At 31.8% G+C, this 19,820-nt stretch overlaps 1 protein-coding gene across 12 annotated transcripts; it reads left to right on the forward strand.

Annotated features, from left to right (window-relative positions):
• The first annotated feature begins 161 nt into the window (after window positions 1-161).
• LOC103845122 lies at window positions 162-14,481 on the forward strand. 12 transcript variants are annotated; one of them, XR_004452322.1, is made up of 4 exons: window positions 162-1,134; window positions 3,265-3,454; window positions 3,676-3,781; window positions 3,888-7,070. XR_004452322.1 is itself a non-coding variant. In XM_033281754.1 (4 exons), exons 1-4 carry the CDS (start codon window positions 790-792, stop codon window positions 14,277-14,279), a joined length of 645 nt encoding a protein of 214 aa, XP_033137645.1. In that variant the 5' UTR covers window positions 162-789; the 3' UTR covers window positions 14,280-14,475. The 12 variants fall into 12 exon arrangements, 11 of the variants coding, with proteins under 11 accessions (XP_033137645.1, XP_009120204.2, XP_033137641.1 ...); XM_033281754.1 differs by lacking the exons at window positions 3,265-3,454; window positions 3,676-3,781; window positions 3,888-7,070 and adding exons at window positions 1,216-1,402; window positions 1,668-1,754; window positions 14,254-14,475; XM_009121956.3 differs by lacking the exon at window positions 3,265-3,454 and adding an exon at window positions 1,216-1,402 and having other exon boundaries at window positions 3,713-3,781.
• The last annotated feature ends 5,339 nt before the right edge of the window (window positions 14,482-19,820 follow it).

Here is a 19,820-nt window from a genome sequence, read left to right on the forward strand (position 1 = left end):
TAATAAGAAAACAATAATTACGGGGCACAATCGCATCAAGATATGGACTATAATAAGAAAACAATAATTACGGGGCCCATGGCTTTGATTGGTAACCTTGCGGAATGGCGGAATCGCATTTCAAACGCACTTCCGCAAGTATTTTACCAGAAAAATTGCAGAATGAAAAAAAAACGCAAAAACGAAATTTATTAGGTGAAAAAAAAATTGCTGACAAAAATAAAAAGAAAATTTTTATTAGGTGGAAAAATGAATTTTAGTAGATTGTTGAGAAATTTTTTACAAAACTAATACTTTCATATTATTAAATTATAAGCTAATAATATTTAAAAATTTAAAATAAATAGCAATAATTTTTGTAGTGATCAAGAGTTATATTGTAAATAAAGTTATACTATAAATTGTTTTGTAGTATATAAAATGTCAATCTATTATTAAAATATATTGAAAGATAGGCTAAATATTTATATAAGAACTAAAGTATTTTTAATAAGTTTTAGTAATTTTCACATTTTGTTTTTCCTTATAACAAAGTGAGTACCATATAAATATTTTATTCAAATTAACATGTATTTCATCATTTCGCGAATTTTAAATTTTTCCGCAGTTTAGTTAATTTTTTTCGCAGCTTAATTATTTTTTTCGCGATTCCGTGATTCCGCTATTAAATTGTATACAGGTGAAACGAAGTGTATTTAACTTTTTACGCCCCAAAAAAAAAGTGTATTTAACAGCTTCTTTTTCAAGTATTTGTCTTTTAACCCCAAACTTGAGAAACTAGGGTTTGTGATGGCTTCATCAGATTACGAGATAATCACTGACCCGTGGGATCCTAAATGTGTGAGCGCGTGCTGTATGTATTTCCCTGTACAAGAGCCCGAAGATACGGAGCTTCTGTTGGAGAAGATTCGAGGGAAACTTGACGAACGGATTCACAATCACACACTAGCTGAGGAGTATCGTATCATCAACGAACAGATCGTGAAGAGCCAGGGCTTCGATGTCGATTTCTCCAAGCTGCGTTACCTTTTCGATTTCCAGCCTGCGTTTCTCGATGATAGCGATAACGATACCGGCAGGGACTTTTTTCGTAAACTGTCTGCGGAAGCCATTGAGATCTACAACAAAAGAGAGGTGATGATTAATTCTTTAGTCAGTGTTTGTCAAAAAGTTGTGAATTTTTTGATTTGGTTTCTGTTTGTGTTTTGAAATAAGGGGACTAGTTTTGAGTTCGTTGAGGTTGAAAAAGCAAATATATACTCGAACAGCGGAGAGGTCTTCTTCATCACATTTGTAGCCAAAGATTCTTGGAACCAGACAAAAGTGTTTCAAGCTAAGGTCATCCATGTGTTCTGTAGAGAGATTGTACACAGCTTCTGCAGGCTTAAACCCAATCAACCAGGTATTATTTTCTTGGAATTAGTTAGATTTTCTTTACTTTGTAGGAGGAAGAAGCTTGTGTTAACTTATGTCTTTGTCCTTGCCTAAATTAAAAATGTTCACTTTGTTAACTAGACATCATCTGAAACCCTTTTGTTGTAGTCCTGTGGAGAAGCAAGTTTAAATGTTTACTTTGCAAGTTATACTTTTTAGTGTAGAAGGACCTTTGATTGTTCTTGTTGTTGTAATGAGGAATATAGTGATGCGTATTCAACTTGTGTTGGCAGTAACATGTGTTGATGAAGAGTCCATTGCAAAGAAAGAGCCCATTTCAAAGGAAGCGTCCATTACAAGAAAAAAGAAAAGAAAGCATGGTATGACTAACTAGTTACCTCTTCTTTATGAAAAAACAGTATTTCTTTTCAGTTTCTATAAGTTACGTTATATTTCTACTCGTTTGGGGGTGTCTTATTTCGGTTCAAGGGTTGGCTGGTCTCTTGGTATCTATAATTATGTTGTAGAAGAATCTTTTCTTTTCTTATGTGGTTTGAGGAATAATTATGTAATTTTTGGATTATTCCCCCTTTTGGTGAGGGTTAAAGGCTTGAGAATCCATGTATCCTCAGCTAAGATTAAGCTTTTATATGCTGACAAAAAAAAAGATTAAGCTTTTATATGATTCATTTACGTACATTTTACACTAGTGAAACCATATTCAAGTGACCTAATTAAAAAGCCAAGATAAGCATAAAGCGAAATTCTCAACTGCAGAAACCTGAATCTAAATTCACATATATTAAAGCTAAAGAGGAGCAAACCAAATAAACACAAACCAGAAACCACAAGAAAGATGGGGACTAAAATAAGAAAACAATAGATATGGGACAGTTTCAAAAAAAAAACAATAGATATGGAGTACAATCGCATAAAAATCTCATATACTTTGGGGGATTTTAAATTCTTGAGATCAAATGATATCTCCACTACCAGATTAAACTTTTGCATGTTTCTCTGAACCATTTTTACGTGTTACACTTTTACATATTTCTCTGAACCATTTTTACGTGTTACATTGAAAATAGTTTCATAAAAATAAAAAACAAAAATAAAAAGAAAATAGTTTCATAGGAGATAGTTGACAAGAAAAAATTAGAAAGACGAGGACTGAAAGAAAAATAACAATAAATTTGGGGCACAATCGCGTAAAGATCTGATACCTTAGGGGTTTTAGTGCTATAAAGTAAGAGTTGCGAACCAAAACATAAATAACATTGGAGGAGAGAGAGAGAACGGAGTATTAAAGCTTATCTTTTCCGACAAAAAAGGAGAAGAATAAGGTTTTGTCGTTTTTATCCCAAACTTGAGAAACTAGGGTTTGTGATGGCTTCAGTATGTATGTCCCGTGGGATCCTAAATGTGTGATACTGCAGGCTCTCACACTTTTAGGATCCTTGAACCGTGGGATCACTGACCCGTGGGATCCTAAATGTGTGAGAGCGTACAGTATGTATGTCCCTGGAAAAGAGCCCGAAGGTACGAAGCGTATGTTGGAGAAGATTCGTGGTAAACGTGACATACGGATCCACTATCACACACAAGTCGAGGAGTGCCGTATCATCAACGACCAGATCGTCAAGTCACAGGGCTTTGATGTTGATTTCTCTAAGCTACGTTACCTTTTCGATTTCCAGCCTGCGTTTCTCGATGAAGTCTATCCACTCGGCAAACCAGATACCGGCCGGGTCTGTTTCGGTAGACTGTCTGCGGAAGCCATTGAGATTTACAACAAAAAGAGAGGTGATGATCTCTCACTGGTTTACTCTTTGATTCAGTACTGTTTGTTAAATATTGTTGATTTTTAATTTGTGTGTGTTTTGAAATCAGGGGACTAATTTTGAGTTTGTTGAGGTTGAGAAAGCTAATATTTACTCGAACAGCGGAGAGGTCTACTTCATCACATTTGTAGCCAAAGATCCTCTTGACAAGAAGACGAAAGTGTTTCAAGCTAAGGTCATTCATGTGTTCTGTAGAGAGATTGTACTCAGCTTCTGCAGGCTTAAACCCAATCAACCAGGTATTTGTTTTCTTGGAATTAATTAGTTGGATTTTTCTTTACTTTGTTAAGTAGATATATCATCTGAAAGCTTATTGTTGTGGAAATACAAAGAAGCTTGTGTACCTTATCTCTTTGTCCTTGCCTTAAGTAGAAATTAAGACAAGTAGTTTTCATGTTCACTTTGCAAGTTATATATTTTTTTAGTGCTTTTCATTGTTCTTGTTGTTGTTGTGATGAAGAAGCATAATTGTGTATTCAACTTGTGTACGTTGGCAGTAACATGTGATGATGAAGAGTCCATTGCAAAGAAAGCGCCCATTTCAAGTAAAAAGAAGAGAAAGCATAGTATAACTCTCTTCTTCGTGACAAAAGAGTCTTTCTTTTCAATTTCTAAAATTACACATCTATTTCTACTAGTTTTTTTATTTTTGGTATTTTGGTTTTCCACCAGGGTTGAAAATTAAACCAGGTTGTATTAATTCAAACCTAAAAGGTGATGGTTTGGGCCTCGGTGATAAGCAAGCAGCCCAGCCCAAGAGCAAAGAACAACGGTCATCAGAAGCTACTTATGAAAACAGAGCAGAAGGAGATGAGTACAAGCAAAGGATGATGAGTGAGCTTGCAAATCGATTCTTTGCCCTTGCTTCATTTGACTTATCATGATGATGCCATCTATATACTACATCTAGGGTTTTAGGCTTTTCATATAAATTATATGGAATCCATGGTGATTGTAAGAACTCGAGAGAGTTGAAAGAAATCAAGAAGATGAAGAGTGAATCTATTATGATCGTATTCAACTTATGTTGGCAGTAACATGTGATGATGAAGATTCCATTGCGACGAACTCGTCCATTACAAAAAAGAAAGAAAGAAAGAAAGGTATAACTAACTAGTTATCTGATAAGTACGAAGATCGATACTCAATACAACACACTCTTTATTACTCTAACAACGATCAATTACAAGATAGCTTGAGACTTGACTCAATCTAGACTCTCATGTGAGTGCGTTTTGAATCTCCAAACTCATATGATCGGGTCTAGACTAATATGTCTACCAATTACAACATCAAGCATAACCTATTCCTCAATCAGGCTCTCTACTTATAATACGTCTTCTTCCTGTTGCAGATTAAAGGCAAAGCCTCTCAACCATCCCGAGTCTTTCCTTTGCTTTAGTCCTTCCAGGTCATCCTCAGCACTAGCCATGTCAGCATATTGATAGATGATACGTATCATTATCTCTACATTATGACAAGAGAATCTTTCTTTTGTCGTTCATTACATATATTAAATATCCACTAGTTTGTTGATTTTGGTCTTCAGTTTTCTACCAGAGTTGAAAATTAAACCAGGGTGTTGAAGGGCTCTCTTACTTCGGTGCAAGGGTATCTCGTCTCTTAGTCTCCCTACTTATGTTGTGCTGCTAACCATTCCTTTTGTTATGAGTTTGTGGAATAATTAAAGGCTTCAGAATTCCATGCATCAGATGATACTCCGATTAAACTTTTACTCCCTCCGTTTTTTAATATAAGTCGTTTTAAAGCTATGCACATAGATTAAGAAAATCATTAACTTCTTATATTTTCGGAACAAAAACATCATTAACCATTTACCTAACCACAATTCAACCAATAGAAAAATAGAAAATATATTATCATTGGTCGGACAACATTAATTATTAATAAATGTTACATAGAAAACCAAAAACGACATATAATTTGGAACAAAAAATTTTCTATAAAACGACTTATATTGAAAAACAGAGGGAGTATATGTTTCATAACAGTAAAACCATATTCAAGTGTCTTTAAGGCCACATATATTGTCTTAGAACTTGGAACCATTTCTATTGTTATGAAGTAGAAGAATAATTACGTAATAATTGGATTGCTCCCCTTTTGGGGAAGTTAAAGACTTGAGAATTCCATGTATCCTCAACTAGGATTAAACTTTTATATCTTTCATTTGCACTAGTGAAACCGTATTCAAGTGTCCTAAAAAGCTACGATACATCAAGCGAAACCGTCAACTGCAGAAACCTGAGCCGAAATTCACATATATTAAAATGTTTTTAAGGTGCAGCCCGTGTTATAAAAAAAAAGGAGCAGCCCAGATAAACACAAAACCATAAACTACAAGAAAGATGAGGATTAAAATAAGAAAACAATAGATATAGGATACACTCGCATAAAAATCTGACAAACTTTGGGAGCTTTAGTGTTATCAACTGAAATCTGCTTTTAAATTCTTGAGATTTTCATGTATCAAATGATGTCCTCTCAGATTATACCTTTTTTTCTCAGATTATACTTTTATATGTTTTCTGAGCTATTTTTACGTGTCACACTTTTATATGTTTCTCTGAACAATTTACGCGTTGCACTGTTACTTTAATGTGAACCTTTTAGGTGGCGTGTAGTTATACTTTCTGTTTGAAACATTTTTACTGGCAACCAAACATCTCAAAAATGTTGTTGTCTGTTTCGTATTTTGTGTATTATCAATCTTGTTATTTTATCGATTATAAAATAACACTTTATAATTACTTTTTTTTTATCAAACTACAATAACACTTTATAATTATATACATGTATATCAAAGAAGTTATCTTTCCTGGACTTCTACCTCGGCAAAAATATTATGATTTCCTGACACGAGTCTGCCAACGGAGAGGTGTTTAGGAGTGCAGGTATCGTACATGGCATATGGCATTGACTGTAATATATAATTTTAAAAATCGTAATATATAATTTATATTCAAATTTTATTTATTTTAATATAATTATAAAATTCTTAAAGGCATTTGATTAAATTCAAAGGGCTTTTTTTGTAAGATTCAAAAGTTATAAGCAGGTCAATCAATAATGTCAGATTACGCATGGTCTCACTCTAGTACCATTGAAGTAAATATTTCCAAAATTTTCACCGAAAAGGAAATTTACCAGCAAGAAAACTTTATGCTCCTACTTTCTAATTTGATGATGATATCGGGCTTCGGTTAAACCCAAGGGAGATACAGAATCAAGAGATATCGTGATAGAGTGAGAGAGATAAGTCTCGCTTGAAGAGCTGATTGAGACGTCGGAGAGGATCTCTGCAGAGTAGGATTCTAGGCGCCCTTGGTAGTCTGTCGTCAGTTACTGAGAGAGTCAAGAGAGATATATCATCGATTTGATGGAGACAAGAGGAGTTTTGGGTTAGTTGGGTCTTTTAGCTTAGGGGTTTATGTTAAGTTATGCTTTGGTCCTTTTGGAGTGTTAACGAATATCCAAAGCGAATTAGAAGGTATTAAGGTCAACCAAATAATTATGAATATTAAAACGATTTTGATATTTGATATCTATAATATCAGAACCAAATGTGTATATTCATATATAAAAACTGTGATTTAAAAAAAATGCTAGTTATATTTAAAAATTAAAATGATAAAATATTTAAGAATAATTTAAAATTAAAATATTTATATCTGGAAAAATTATCTAAAAGGAATTTTAAATAAACTAAATCATTCAATAACCCAAAATGTGTAAACCGAACCACCCAAATTATTTCCAAAAGTATTCGATTTATAGTTTAAACTAAATTGTTTAAGCTAAATCATTCAATAACCCAAAATGTTTAAACCGAACCACCCGAATTCTTTCCAAAATAATTCGATTATAGTTTTATTATCCAAACTGAAGTGAACCAAACCACAAAGTACTCAAACTTGATCTAAACCAATTTTTTATTGTTCTTAAATGTATTCTAACTTGAGTAATTCTTGGGTTCACCCCCTAGGGTGAATCTATAGGTTCACCAACCAATAGTATTTGAGTATTTGATATTTGATATCTTTTAAAAAAGGAAACAACATTAAATTTCCAAATAAGATTATCTTTTTAAAATAAAACAATAAAAATACATAAAAATAGTTACAAAAAATAAATAAATAAATATTTTTAAGTCTTCAGCAAAATACTAAACCCTATACCCTAAATCTTAAACCCTAAACCCTAAACCTTAAACTTTGGATAAACTCTAAACGTTTGAAAATCCTAAACCCTAAATCATACATTAAAAACTAAATTTTAATAACACGAAACCCTAAATTCTAATCACTAAACCCTAAACCCTTGGGTAAACCCTAAACCCTTGGGTAAACCCTGAACCCTTGGATAAATCATAATCTCTAGAGTTTAATTTTAAATATTTTTGATTTACAGTTTATGATTTATCCAAGGGTTCAGGGTTTACCCAAGGGTTTAGGGTTTAGTGATTAGGATTTAGGGTTTAGTGTTATTAAAATTTAGTTTTTAATGTATGATTTAGGGTTTAGGATTTTCAAACGTTTAGAGTTTATCCAAAGTTTAAGGTTTAGGGTTTAGGGTTTAAGATTTAGGATATAGGGTTTAGTATTTTGCTGAATACTTAAAAATATTTATTTATTTATTTTTTGTAACTATTTTTATGTATTTTTATTGTTTTATTTTAAAAAGATAATCTTATTTGGAAATTTAATGTTGTTTTCTTTTTTAAAAGATATCAAATATCAAATACTTAAACACTATTGGTTGGTGAACCTAGAGGTTCACCCTAGGGGGTGAACCCAAGAATTACTCTTCTAACTTCGCTGCTCAACTCAATAACCAAAATAATAAAAATCCATATCAAACTGAATACCACCGGCGTCCTATTAAATGATATTTAGGACGTGAGCCAAAACTTTACACTTATCATGTACATCCATTAAACAGAACAACATAAAACAACTGAACTTCATTTTTTTTTACATTTTTCTCTAGGATCATACACCAGTTCTTGAACTTCATGTTTTCATCTTCTGTCTTTGGTATTTTCTTGTTTGGTCCAATAAACAAGCAAATACATTAATAATGTTTGAAATGAACATTTTGACATATATGATAAATACAGCGTCAGGCGAACTTTTATAGATACCCGAAGCCAAAAGAACAAAAATAAAATCATTTAACATTAACCCACTATATTTATTTTTTAAACATAAATTTTAACTTTAACGTAATTTAAACTGTAATTTGAATATGTTTTTTCGGCGAAAACCAAAGTTTACATAGATTATTATTTTGTGTTTATATAGATTTTTTTTAATTTTAAAGTTATTATGATTTATATGTTATCATGAGTTACGCAAATATAGGTTACATTATTTTAAAATTTTGATAAAATATGCTACTTTGTGGAATAAGGAATATTATGCGAGAATATTGTAATTAGAATATACTTTTTTAATTTCTAAGAGATAATGTTAATCCAATTAAAGTAGGTTAGCAAAAATTATGTAAGTATAAGTAAAATAATAACTAATTGTGATATTAAATAAAACTTGTAGACGAAGCAATATAAATATTTCCGGATTTTGTTATTAAATATATTGTAACTACAATACATATTTACGGATTTTGTTATTAAATATCGTATCTACAATATATTGTTAACAATAAGATTTACGCAATACATTTAAATTGATTTTTGTAGATAGTTGGTAGTACTTTAGACAATAACATAGCAGGGTTTAAAATTTGAATTTTTGTTAATTTTTAGTTACACCAACGTTATAAGACTGTTTGAATTATACCAAGTATGCGTTAAAATGGTTTGGTTTGGTATAGATAACTTTTATATTAGACTGTTTGAATCATACCAAGACATTATCAAATTAAGCGAGGACCGCGCAATGATCTTGAGGAAATTTTGGCCACAATACGGATCCAAGTTCGGATCCTGCTGGCTACTATTGATTAAAATAAGGTGAAAAAGTGGTTCTTCAAAATATTTTTTGCGGAAGTGTACTTAGACGCTTGTCAGATTCCCACCAGGATGTTCGGATTGTTTGGATTATCAAAAAAAAAAAACATTATCAATGAAGCCTATCTTCTACATCGGTGTAAACATTATCCTTTCCTAACACAAATCTTCAAAGGACAACTGTAACATCGGCGATGAACGTCTGTTTAAGCATACAATTTACGTGTGATCTCTCAATCTATGGTATTTAATTAAAGTGTATATTTGCTAAGTGTATGTTGCAAAAGAAGGAGAGAGATAAATCTCGCTAGAAAAGCTGCATGAGACGTCCGAAAGATCTCCGAATAATAGGATTATGGGCGCCATTAGTAGTGTGTGTGTTGTCGTGTTACCGAGATAGAGACTATTGATTTGACGGAGACGAGAAGTGTTTTGGGTTATTTGCTTTCTTTCACAAACTTAATGGGTCTATATTAAAAGTTAAAACGACCCTAAAGATCGTTAAAGCTCCTTTATGAAATATTATAAATTATGCTTTGAAAATTGACGACTATCGAACCAAAACGAATTAAAAGTTATTAAAGTGAAGCAAATAATTATAAATATTTGACTGATTTTTATATCTAAAATATCAAAACCAAACATTAGAAGGTATTTGTGTATTTGATTTTTAATTGTTCGGTCGACTGAACAGGCGAAGATATGATGAATACTTGTTACATGATATATAACATCAAAGTTGATGAATCTTTTTCAAGTTACAAAAAAAAAAGACACATTTCATTCGTCATATCTAGGAATGGCTATAAATTGATAGGAATATATACATATATGTTTGGAACTACATAATGAGGATGATTCCATTTGTATAATCCCTTTCTTATTAACAGAGAAGCAAATATGAAGAATAACCTTAAATTTGTAATATATTTACAACATTACCATTTTGGTAAGGTGTCAGCATGACAGTCTTTCTCATATTCCTTATCTAAAATAATTACTACCATTGCCACTGGACTGATTTAAAATATATAGTTCCAATGAACCTTATAAATCTCTATAGTGTATAGTATTAAGATAACTCGTGTGTGCTCTTTCACATGGGATTGGCTAATGCATATCATTATTACTGTCTTAATTTTCTACGTACATTAGGAAAGTAAATATGGGAGTTTACTAATGAGAATCTTCGCGGAGTTTACTAATGAGAATCTTCGCGTGCACGACAGTTAAAGATATAGCAATGGAAGTTTGGTCAAACGACTCAATTAAAATAAGGCTAATATTAGTACTCTAATTTCGTTCAACTGACAAACATATATTCACGTATTAATTAGCCAAATAATTGTAATTAAATCTTGGTTTGATGCCTACATTATATATAGGAGGAGTTATAAAACTCGCACTAGATTTTGACCCGCGCTTAAAAGCGCGGGTTTGTTTTCAAAATTAAATATATATTTAAATAAATTTCAACATAATATATATAGTGTATAGGTTTGTGTACATTTATCCGAAACCGCGAACTAAACGGTAGCAAACTGAAGAAGAAAAACAAAACATACATTAAACTGACTTTCATAAATAATCGAGCAAATCATATATCTTTAGAACCAAAAAACTGAAACCAATCGTGAAACATTGAAATGGTAAGGAAAAATATTTTATTTTTAAAAATAATTTAACTCCTTTTAGTAGGAATACATATGTAGTTTATTGACGAATTAAGATATAAACATTGTTTTCATATTTGATTCGCACCTGCAATTGGACCAGTAAACTGGTGGCCGTATATAATATGGATTGGCTTATATTATTCATGTAAATTCTATCATGATTATACCAATTAATATGTTTCCACAAAATTCAGATTTAAGGAAAACCTATTAATTAAAAATCTGATAAAACCGAAAATTATGCCATTAACCCGTGAACCGACACAGATTGACCCGATAAAAACTTAGAAATTTTTGATAATATTTTTTAAAAAATTGATTATAATTCTTATATATTTTATAATAATACACAAAACTTAAAAAACTATTTGATTTGTCATCTACACGTAAGATTTGTGTAGATGAGAATGGGGCTTACCAATTATGAATGACAAAATCTTTAATAATTTTAATGATAGTGTGAATTCTCAAGGATATTCTTGTTTAAAAATATTGTAAATATAAATTAACTCATAGAAGGAGTAAAAATAGGTGAATGATATGGTATATAATGTTATTGAATATTGAGTTACTTATTGTTAGAGATAAATAAGGGAATACCAAAAAAATATTAATCTAATGAAAGGTTCCAACAACCTTTTATAAGTAAATTTTTCCAGAATGTTTCTCTTTTAATAATATAGATACTCATATACTCACTCAAAACGAAAATGAATCTTACCCTCTACAAGATTAACGTTATATGATATGTATCATTTCTGATGGATGTGATATGTATCATTTCTGATTTGAAGCCATCCAAATCCATGTAAAAGATAAAAGTTATTTTGTACTCAATTGTTTTCTGCATTTTGAAATAATAATATTTCTGTATTAACATTCATTAATAAAGAAGTTTTGTTCTAATTTTAAACTAATCACAGGTTTGTTGAAATCAAGTGTGTTGCCTATGGAGTACAAACTCTAGAGATACAAAAAAAATGAAACTTTACTGATGCTAATGTAGTATTTGTTTGATGCTAATGTTGTACTATGTGCTTTGAAGTTTTGGCATATTGATTGGGGAGAATGTAATTTACAAAAAAAAAATTTATAGTACTGTTGTTATCCATTCGTTATCCGTTTGTTTAACTAATTATTTGAATCTCATTACAATAAAACACCTTATAAATACACTTTTTAATTCGGGATTCTAATCACGCATATTGAAGACATAGAACAAAGTTTGAAAAAATATTATGGCTTTCCTAAGTCAAAAAATGGCAGTTGATTTTACAGTTTATACGTTATGGGTTTTTATATTATTTTTCTACATATTTTCACTAAGTTTTAAGATACAAATTATTTAGTTTTAGCCTCAAGTATGATTGAAGTAGTCTCTAAGCAAACTATTGAGGAAGTCTGATGCTAACCTTTGAAATATAAAGAGAAATGGGCACGTTGTTGAGAGTAAGCTCTATGTCCAAAAGTCATGTCCCAGTTGAATATATACACTGGAAGCTATCGTGAAAATCTTTTACTCATAACTATAATGAAAAACATACAATAATAATGGTTAGGTTTACTTAATCGTTCCTTTTGTAATTTAATTTTAATATTCATGGGATTGTTCTTGAGGATAGAGAGTTTCCGTATATTATAGGAAAATATTTCTTGTAAAAAAATAATCCTATCTGAAGTGATATTGAATATTGTTTGGAGAAGATAATTGTTCTGCTATGCCTATCCTACTCATACTTAGACACTACATACATATAATGCATAATCTTTCTTTTCAAGTTGTACGTACCATGTATGTATGCGTATAGTTTTTTTTGGTTCAGCATCTGCATTTTTTTTAATTTCCAACATGGGTTTGGTTTTATATGTTTGAGTATAGTTTGATTATTATATATGATACATGTTTTCTATCTTTGTGAGATACAAAATATTATGAAAATATAAAGTAAAATTGATGTACTTTTACGCGCAAGGACGCAGGTTTTTACCTAGTAAGATGTTAAAACACGGCTCTGATCATTCGAAGAGGAATCACCAGTTAAACCCAACCTAAATTCACGTATTTAAAAATGTATTTGAGGCGCAGAATACACACGAAACGAGAAAAACTATAAGAAAGACGAGGACTAAAATAAAAATAACAATAAATATGGGGCACAATCGCATAAAGATCTGAACTTTGTGGGCTTAAGCGCTATAAACTGAAAGATGCGAACAAATATGTAAATATGTTTTGAGGACGGAGCATTAAAGCTTCTCTTTCCGACCCGAAAAAAGGAGAAGAATAGGGTTTTGTCGTTTTAACCCCAAACTTGAGAAACTAGGGTTTGTGATGGCTTCATCAAGCACAATCGATTACGAGATCATCACTGACCCGTGGGATCCTAAATGCGTGAGCGCGTGCACCATGTATTATCCTGGAAACGAGCCCGAAGATACGGAGCTTCTGCTGGAGAAGATCCGCGGGAAACTTGACGAGCGGATTCACAATCACACACTAGCGGAGGAGTATCGTATTATGAACGAACAGATCGTGAAGAGTCAGGGATTTGATGTCGATTTCTCCAAGCTGCGTTACCTTTTCGACTTCCAGCCTGCGTTTCTCGACGAACTCTACCCACTCGGCAAACCAGATACCGGTAGGGTCTATTTCGGTAGATTGGCTGCAGAAGCCCTTGAGATTTACAACAAAAGAGAGGTGATCATCATCTCTCTCTCTCTCTCTCTGGTTTACTTTTTTGGTTTTGATTCGGTTTGTGTGTGTTTTGAAATCAGGGAACTGGTTTCGAGTTCGTTGATGTTCAGAAAGCATATATTTATTTGAACAGCGGAAAGGTCTACTTCATCACATTTGTAGCCAAAGATCCTCTTGACAAGAAGACGAAAGTGTTTCAAGCTAAGGTCATCCATGTGTTCTGTAGAGAGATTGTACACAGCTTCTGCAGGCTTAAACCCAACCAAGAAGGTATTATTTTCTTTGGATCAGTTGGATCTCCTTTACTCTGTAGGAATAAGAAGCTCTTGTGTTGTCTCTTTGTCCTTGCCTTAAAGTAGCAAAAATCAAGACAGTCAGTTTAAATGTTTACTTTGCAAGTTATACTTTTTAGTGTAGAAGGACCTTTGATTGTTCTTGTAACTTGTTGTTGTAATGAGGAATATTATTATGCTTATTCAACTTGTGTTGGCAGGAACATGTGAGGATGAAGATTCCATTGCGGAGAAAGCGTCCGTTAGAAGAACCAAGAAGAGAAAGCATGGTGGTATAAATATAATCTCCTCTTGCTGACAAAAGATTGTTTCTATTCATTTTCTAAGTTATACATAGTTAGTTCTACTAGTTTTTTGATTTTGGTATTTGGTATTCTACCAGGGTTGGAAATTAATCAAGAGTGGTGAAGGGGTCCTCTTATTTCGGTTCAAGGGGTGGCTGGTCTCTTGGTCTCTCTAATTATGTTGTGTAAGAACCTTTTCTTTTGTTATGATGTTTGAGGAATAATTATGTAATTTCTGGATTAATCCTCCTTTTGGGGGAAGGTGAGAATTCCATGTATCCTCAACTAAGATTAAACTTTTATATCTTTCATTAGCACTAGTGAAACCGTATTCAAGTGTCCTAAAAAGTCAAGATATCAACTGCAGAAACCTGAACCTAATTTCACATACATTAGGAGCAGACCAATTAAACACAACAGAAACCATAAGATGAGGCCTAAAATAAGAAAACAATAGATATGGAGTTCAATCGCATAAAAATCTGATATTCTTTGGAGGCTTTTAGTATTATATATCTCCACTGCTCATAATAAACTTTTACATCATTTTTTTACGTGTTACACTATTGTATGTTTCTCTGAACCATTTGCGTGTTCACTTTTATATGTTTTCAACTAATTCTAATTACTTTATTTATTTTTTTTTTAAAAATGAATTAGTATAAAATAAAATTTATCTATTTAAGTGTTTTTCTACATTTTCATTTTATCATTCTTCCTAACTATTTTATTAATTGCATCTACTATAATAATTCAACATCATTTCTTTTATGTGTAACCATAATAATTTCACATGTTCAAATGGAATTGTTTCACTCTTAACAAAAATTCAAATTGATCAACAAAAGTTTTTTTTTTTAAAATATAAAACCAGTTAGACATATTCTAGTACGAATCACTTTTCTGATATCAGGTTTTTAAAAATAAATTTAGTTCAAATATTACAATTTTTTTTACAGAGTTTAAGTCAGATTTTTCATGTGAGTAGATTTTTAAAAATATCTAAATAATGTATGTACTTAAATATGTTATAATACAATGTAGAAAAATAATTAAAACAAATATGTGTGGATCAAAGTATAGTTACTTTTATATTCAAAGTTAAAATTTTAATATAATTAGAAAATTGTCAAAACAGTTTGATTAGATTTCAGAGGCAATGTTTTGTCTGGTCTCTTTTGCTATGTTATTGTCTTATTGAAGTTAAAAAAATCACATTTTTTCTTCTAATTTAATGATAATATAAATTTACTATCAAGAAAACTTTATGCTTTTACTTTCTAATTTAATGATAATAGATTTTAATCCGTGTTTTCAAATCGCGGATATTATTTCTTTTGTCAAAATATAAATTTAAAAAGATATAAATACATGTTAATTAATATGGTTTTTATTTTAAAAGTTTTGATCCTAATTGGAATTTTTATGTTAACTAATTTTATTTTTAAACTGGTCCAGTGAAATGGATTTATATTCAATAGAACTAACTAAAAATGGAATAAAAATGGTCTTCCAATCGAAACGTATTTAGTTACATGTTAATTTTAGAATGACAATTGTCAATAATAGCATTTTTTTGAGTTTTTGTTTTAAAAATAGCACTAAAATGAGAAAATCACAAAATAACATTTATCTAAGGGTAAAATATCTTTAATACCCTTGATTTAAAATTAAATAAGTAAACCAAAAAAAAAAAATAATAATGAAATTTTTTTTATATAGTTTCAGATTATATGTTTTCAGATTTGAAAATTTTTATAATTTTTTTCGAAATTTTTTTTTCGAAATTTTTTTATTTTTTTTTCAAATTTTCCTTTTATAATTCAAAAATGCTTTTTTGAAACTGTTTTTTAATTTTAATTTTTAATTTTTTAGTATTTTTTTTATTATATAAAATTTTAAACCCTAATTCCAAAACTCCACCCCTTAACTCTAAACCCTAAGGTTTGAATTAATTAACCCAAGGGATATAAATGTATATTTAACTCTTTAATAAAACCTATTTTTGTAACTTTGAACTTTGAGTGCTAGTTTGTGAACAAAAATTGGTTTGGTGCTATCCTAGTTTTTTTCTCTTTTAGAATCATGATGTTTAAATTAACACCATGTTGTGTACTTGTGTTAATGGCATTTTTTGTTAATGATCATTCTTGTACAATGAAGTTTTTATTGCCATCATCAAGTTTTTGTCAACATATTTAGCCAAAAAAAAGTTCATGTCAACTTTAAATGGGAGCGTGCCAGCATTCGATATTTTACAGAAAAGTATGCTTGCTTGAGCTATACCACAAACAACCCATACAGCTAAAGAGAGCGCTCAGAGCCCAATCATATTTTATCTAGAAGAAATCACCTAGTTGTTTTATGGTCTAGATTAAATTGTGTGATGTGGTGTCCTATTTATACATGAAGTATGTAGGATAAAAACAAATCCTAGATGGTATCTCAAAAATCGGAGGAAATAATTAGATTTCTTGAATTTTTTTTTTTTAACGATTGCATTGCTTAAAGTCAAATGATAAGAGTTTCAAAAACAACAAACATACGAGAAACACAAATACGCTCAATCTAAAAAAGATCTATGAGCAAATAGAAGATGCTTCTCTAAAAATCTGTTGATGTAGCCGATCCGGACCTCCCAAAGCGAGGTAAGACTGAAAGAGACCGTTCCTCAACACACTTTTTGCTATCTCTCGAGCTACTCTATTTGATGCAATGGTTTCAGTTTCAAAAGCAATCGATCCAAACGAAGAGCATAATGCATGGATACGTTGGATAATGATTCTGAATCGTGGCCAGTTTGAAGGTTTCATCATCGCCTCAACAAGATCATGGAGGTCAAACCCCAAAACTATATCTTGATACCCAAGGTTCTGCATACTCTGAAGCGCCCATTCCAAACATCTTAGCTTTGCCGTCAATCTGTTGGGAGAGAAAGTATGGGCATCTCTTGCATGATGCAGAACATTACTGCTGTGATCTCGAATAATAAAGGCAATACCACTGTGAAGCTTAGCATTACGCCAATTAGCATGAATGTTACACTTAGCAAAACCTGAAAGTGGAGGTTCCCATCTTTTAACTTCTCCACAAACCCCATTCATCTGTATTGAGTTTTGCTGAGTAACATTGAGCTCATGCCAAATATGAGCTTCATCACTAGCCTTCTTTACCTGAAGAGTAAGCGACTCCTGCCGATCAGCATACAAAATTGTATTTCTGTTTCGCCAAATGGTCCACATAATCCATGGAATCGATCTTCTCTGGTTTACCGGAATGGTCTCATCTGATATTTTCCGAAGGTAGAAAGACAGAAGTTCCACCAGAGTACTGTCCATTGGAGGTATAATCAGTTGAAATACTGCCAATGCCCACACCTCTTGAGCAACCTCACAATAAAACAACACATGATCTATGGATTCACTCCCCTGCCTGCAGAGTTTACATAAGGAATCTACATTCATCCCCCTAGTATTAAGTCTCTCAGCTACTGCCAGAGCCCCTAACGCTGCTCTCCATAAGAAACTTCTCATCTTTGGTATGGTAGGGATTTTCCAAATCTCTCTTTTCAACTCTAGCAATCCTGGCGAGCTCAAGCCCGTATCCAAAGCTTGAGCTTCTTTATCCTTTGCAGCCAGAACATAGCCACTCTTCACTGTATACGCCCCATTCGAAGTAAAAGCCCAAATGTCTATGTCTGCAACATCCCCCACTGGAAGTTGTAGAATTCGCTGAACATCATTTATTGGAAATAAATTATGTAACTTAAGCACATCCCACTGTCTCTCTTCCTGGATCAGAGAAGACACTTTCATGTCGACATCGATTACAGCTTCTTTATTAATAGGCCGGCGAGGAACATCATCCATGATCCAATTTTGCGACCACACATACGTTGCTTGTCCATTCCCAATCGATTTAATCAACCTTTTCTTCAGCAACTTCATCCCAAATAAGACACTTCGTCAAGCATACGATGGCCGATAGCCTTTCCCACATTCCAGGAAACTCTTATTAGGATAATACCTTCCTTTAAAGAGTCTGGCTAGCAAACTCTCAGGTTCATTGAGTAATCTCCATGCCTGCTTAGCCAAGAGAGCTTGGTTGAGATTTCTTGAATTTAGGAGATATTATTGGTATGTTAGCCCATTTTTTGGAGCATAAAAATATGTACGTGAGTACTATTTAATTATGTAAATAGCCAAATTTTACGCGAGTAATATTCCTTTACGAAAATTTTGGAGATAAGATTGTTTGTTAATAATCCTTGAAAAGTTAAGATCAATAATTACTTATGCTATGTTATTGTTACATGAAAATTTAGTCGAGCAAGTAATGTCATACCCGAAATTTAAGATATACGACTGATGCTACTTTTGAATATATTCTTTATAACTACCATTTAAGAGTTGTTAAAATATGGACGATAATTCAATCAATGATTGGAAAGTAAATGATATTGGTAAACATTCAAATCAAGGTCGTACAAAATTAGAAATATTGTGTACTCTTGTGGGTGTAGTGTGGAGTAAATCCCAAATTTTTATGATCATTTTTTTCCTAGTCACAAGATGATTTTAACCAATTCTATCAGCTTTTGAATGCATCATCTGTTAGAATATATAAAATTACATAATTCGTGTACAATAAAATAACATATAATATACGTGTTGTTCTTATTTCATTTCCCATGGTAATTAGATGGACGTGGACAGTGCATTTGACATGTGTACCAGTTAACCAACCTAAATTCACGTATTTAAAAAAAAAAACAAATTTGAGGAGCAGAACAAATACACACAAAACCAGAAACTAGTTCTCTCTTCATTATGACAAAAGAGTAATTCTTTTGTCGTTCATGTTACACAAATATTTCTACTAGTTTGTTGATTTTGGTCTTTGGTTTTCTACCAGGGTTGTGAAGGGATCTCTTATTTCGGTTCAAGGGGTGGCTCGTCTCTTGGTCTCTCTAGTTATGCGATGTGTTAGAACCATTTCTATTGTTATGAAGTAGAAGAAAAATTATGTAGAGAGTCTTCATTGTTCTAGAGAGTCTTCATTATCTAAGTGGCTAAACCTTCATTGTTCTAGAGAGTCTTTTTTACCTTTTTTTGTGGCTCTCTACAGCATCAAAGCTTTGATTAGCCTCTTAGATATCTAGGATTTGATTCATCAAAACCTTGTATCTCCTTGTGTTATTTTGATTAATGAAAATTCACATACTTATCAAAAAAAAATAAAAAATTATGTGAATTTTCGATTGCTCCCACTTGGGAATTTCATGTATCAAAAATCATATCTCCACTATACATATTAGACATTTACTATGTTCCATTTACGTTTTAAAGTGAAACCATATTCAATTTTGCTAAAACCTAAAAAGCCCAAGAGTTGTAACCAATTTTTGAACTAATAATACCGTACGATCCTTAAATAGAATAAAAGAGTCAAAATAAGTTTATTATATGATACTAAAGTTGTTGCGTATCTTACACCATATGGAAATCATAGTTCCTCAGATACCAAAAGTAAACATAATTTTAAACCGACTGATAACGTTCAGAGAAAAGAGGTTTGGTCTAATAATTAATACCATAGTAGTTGTTGTTGTGTCTGCACACCAGATACATCACTTGAAACCATCAACTGTAGACACCTGTTACAA

Source organism: Brassica rapa, chromosome A10 (assembly GCF_000309985.2).
Source record: "Brassica rapa cultivar Chiifu-401-42 chromosome A10, CAAS_Brap_v3.01, whole genome shotgun sequence".
NCBI classification, from domain to species: Eukaryota; Viridiplantae; Streptophyta; class Magnoliopsida; order Brassicales; family Brassicaceae; genus Brassica; species Brassica rapa.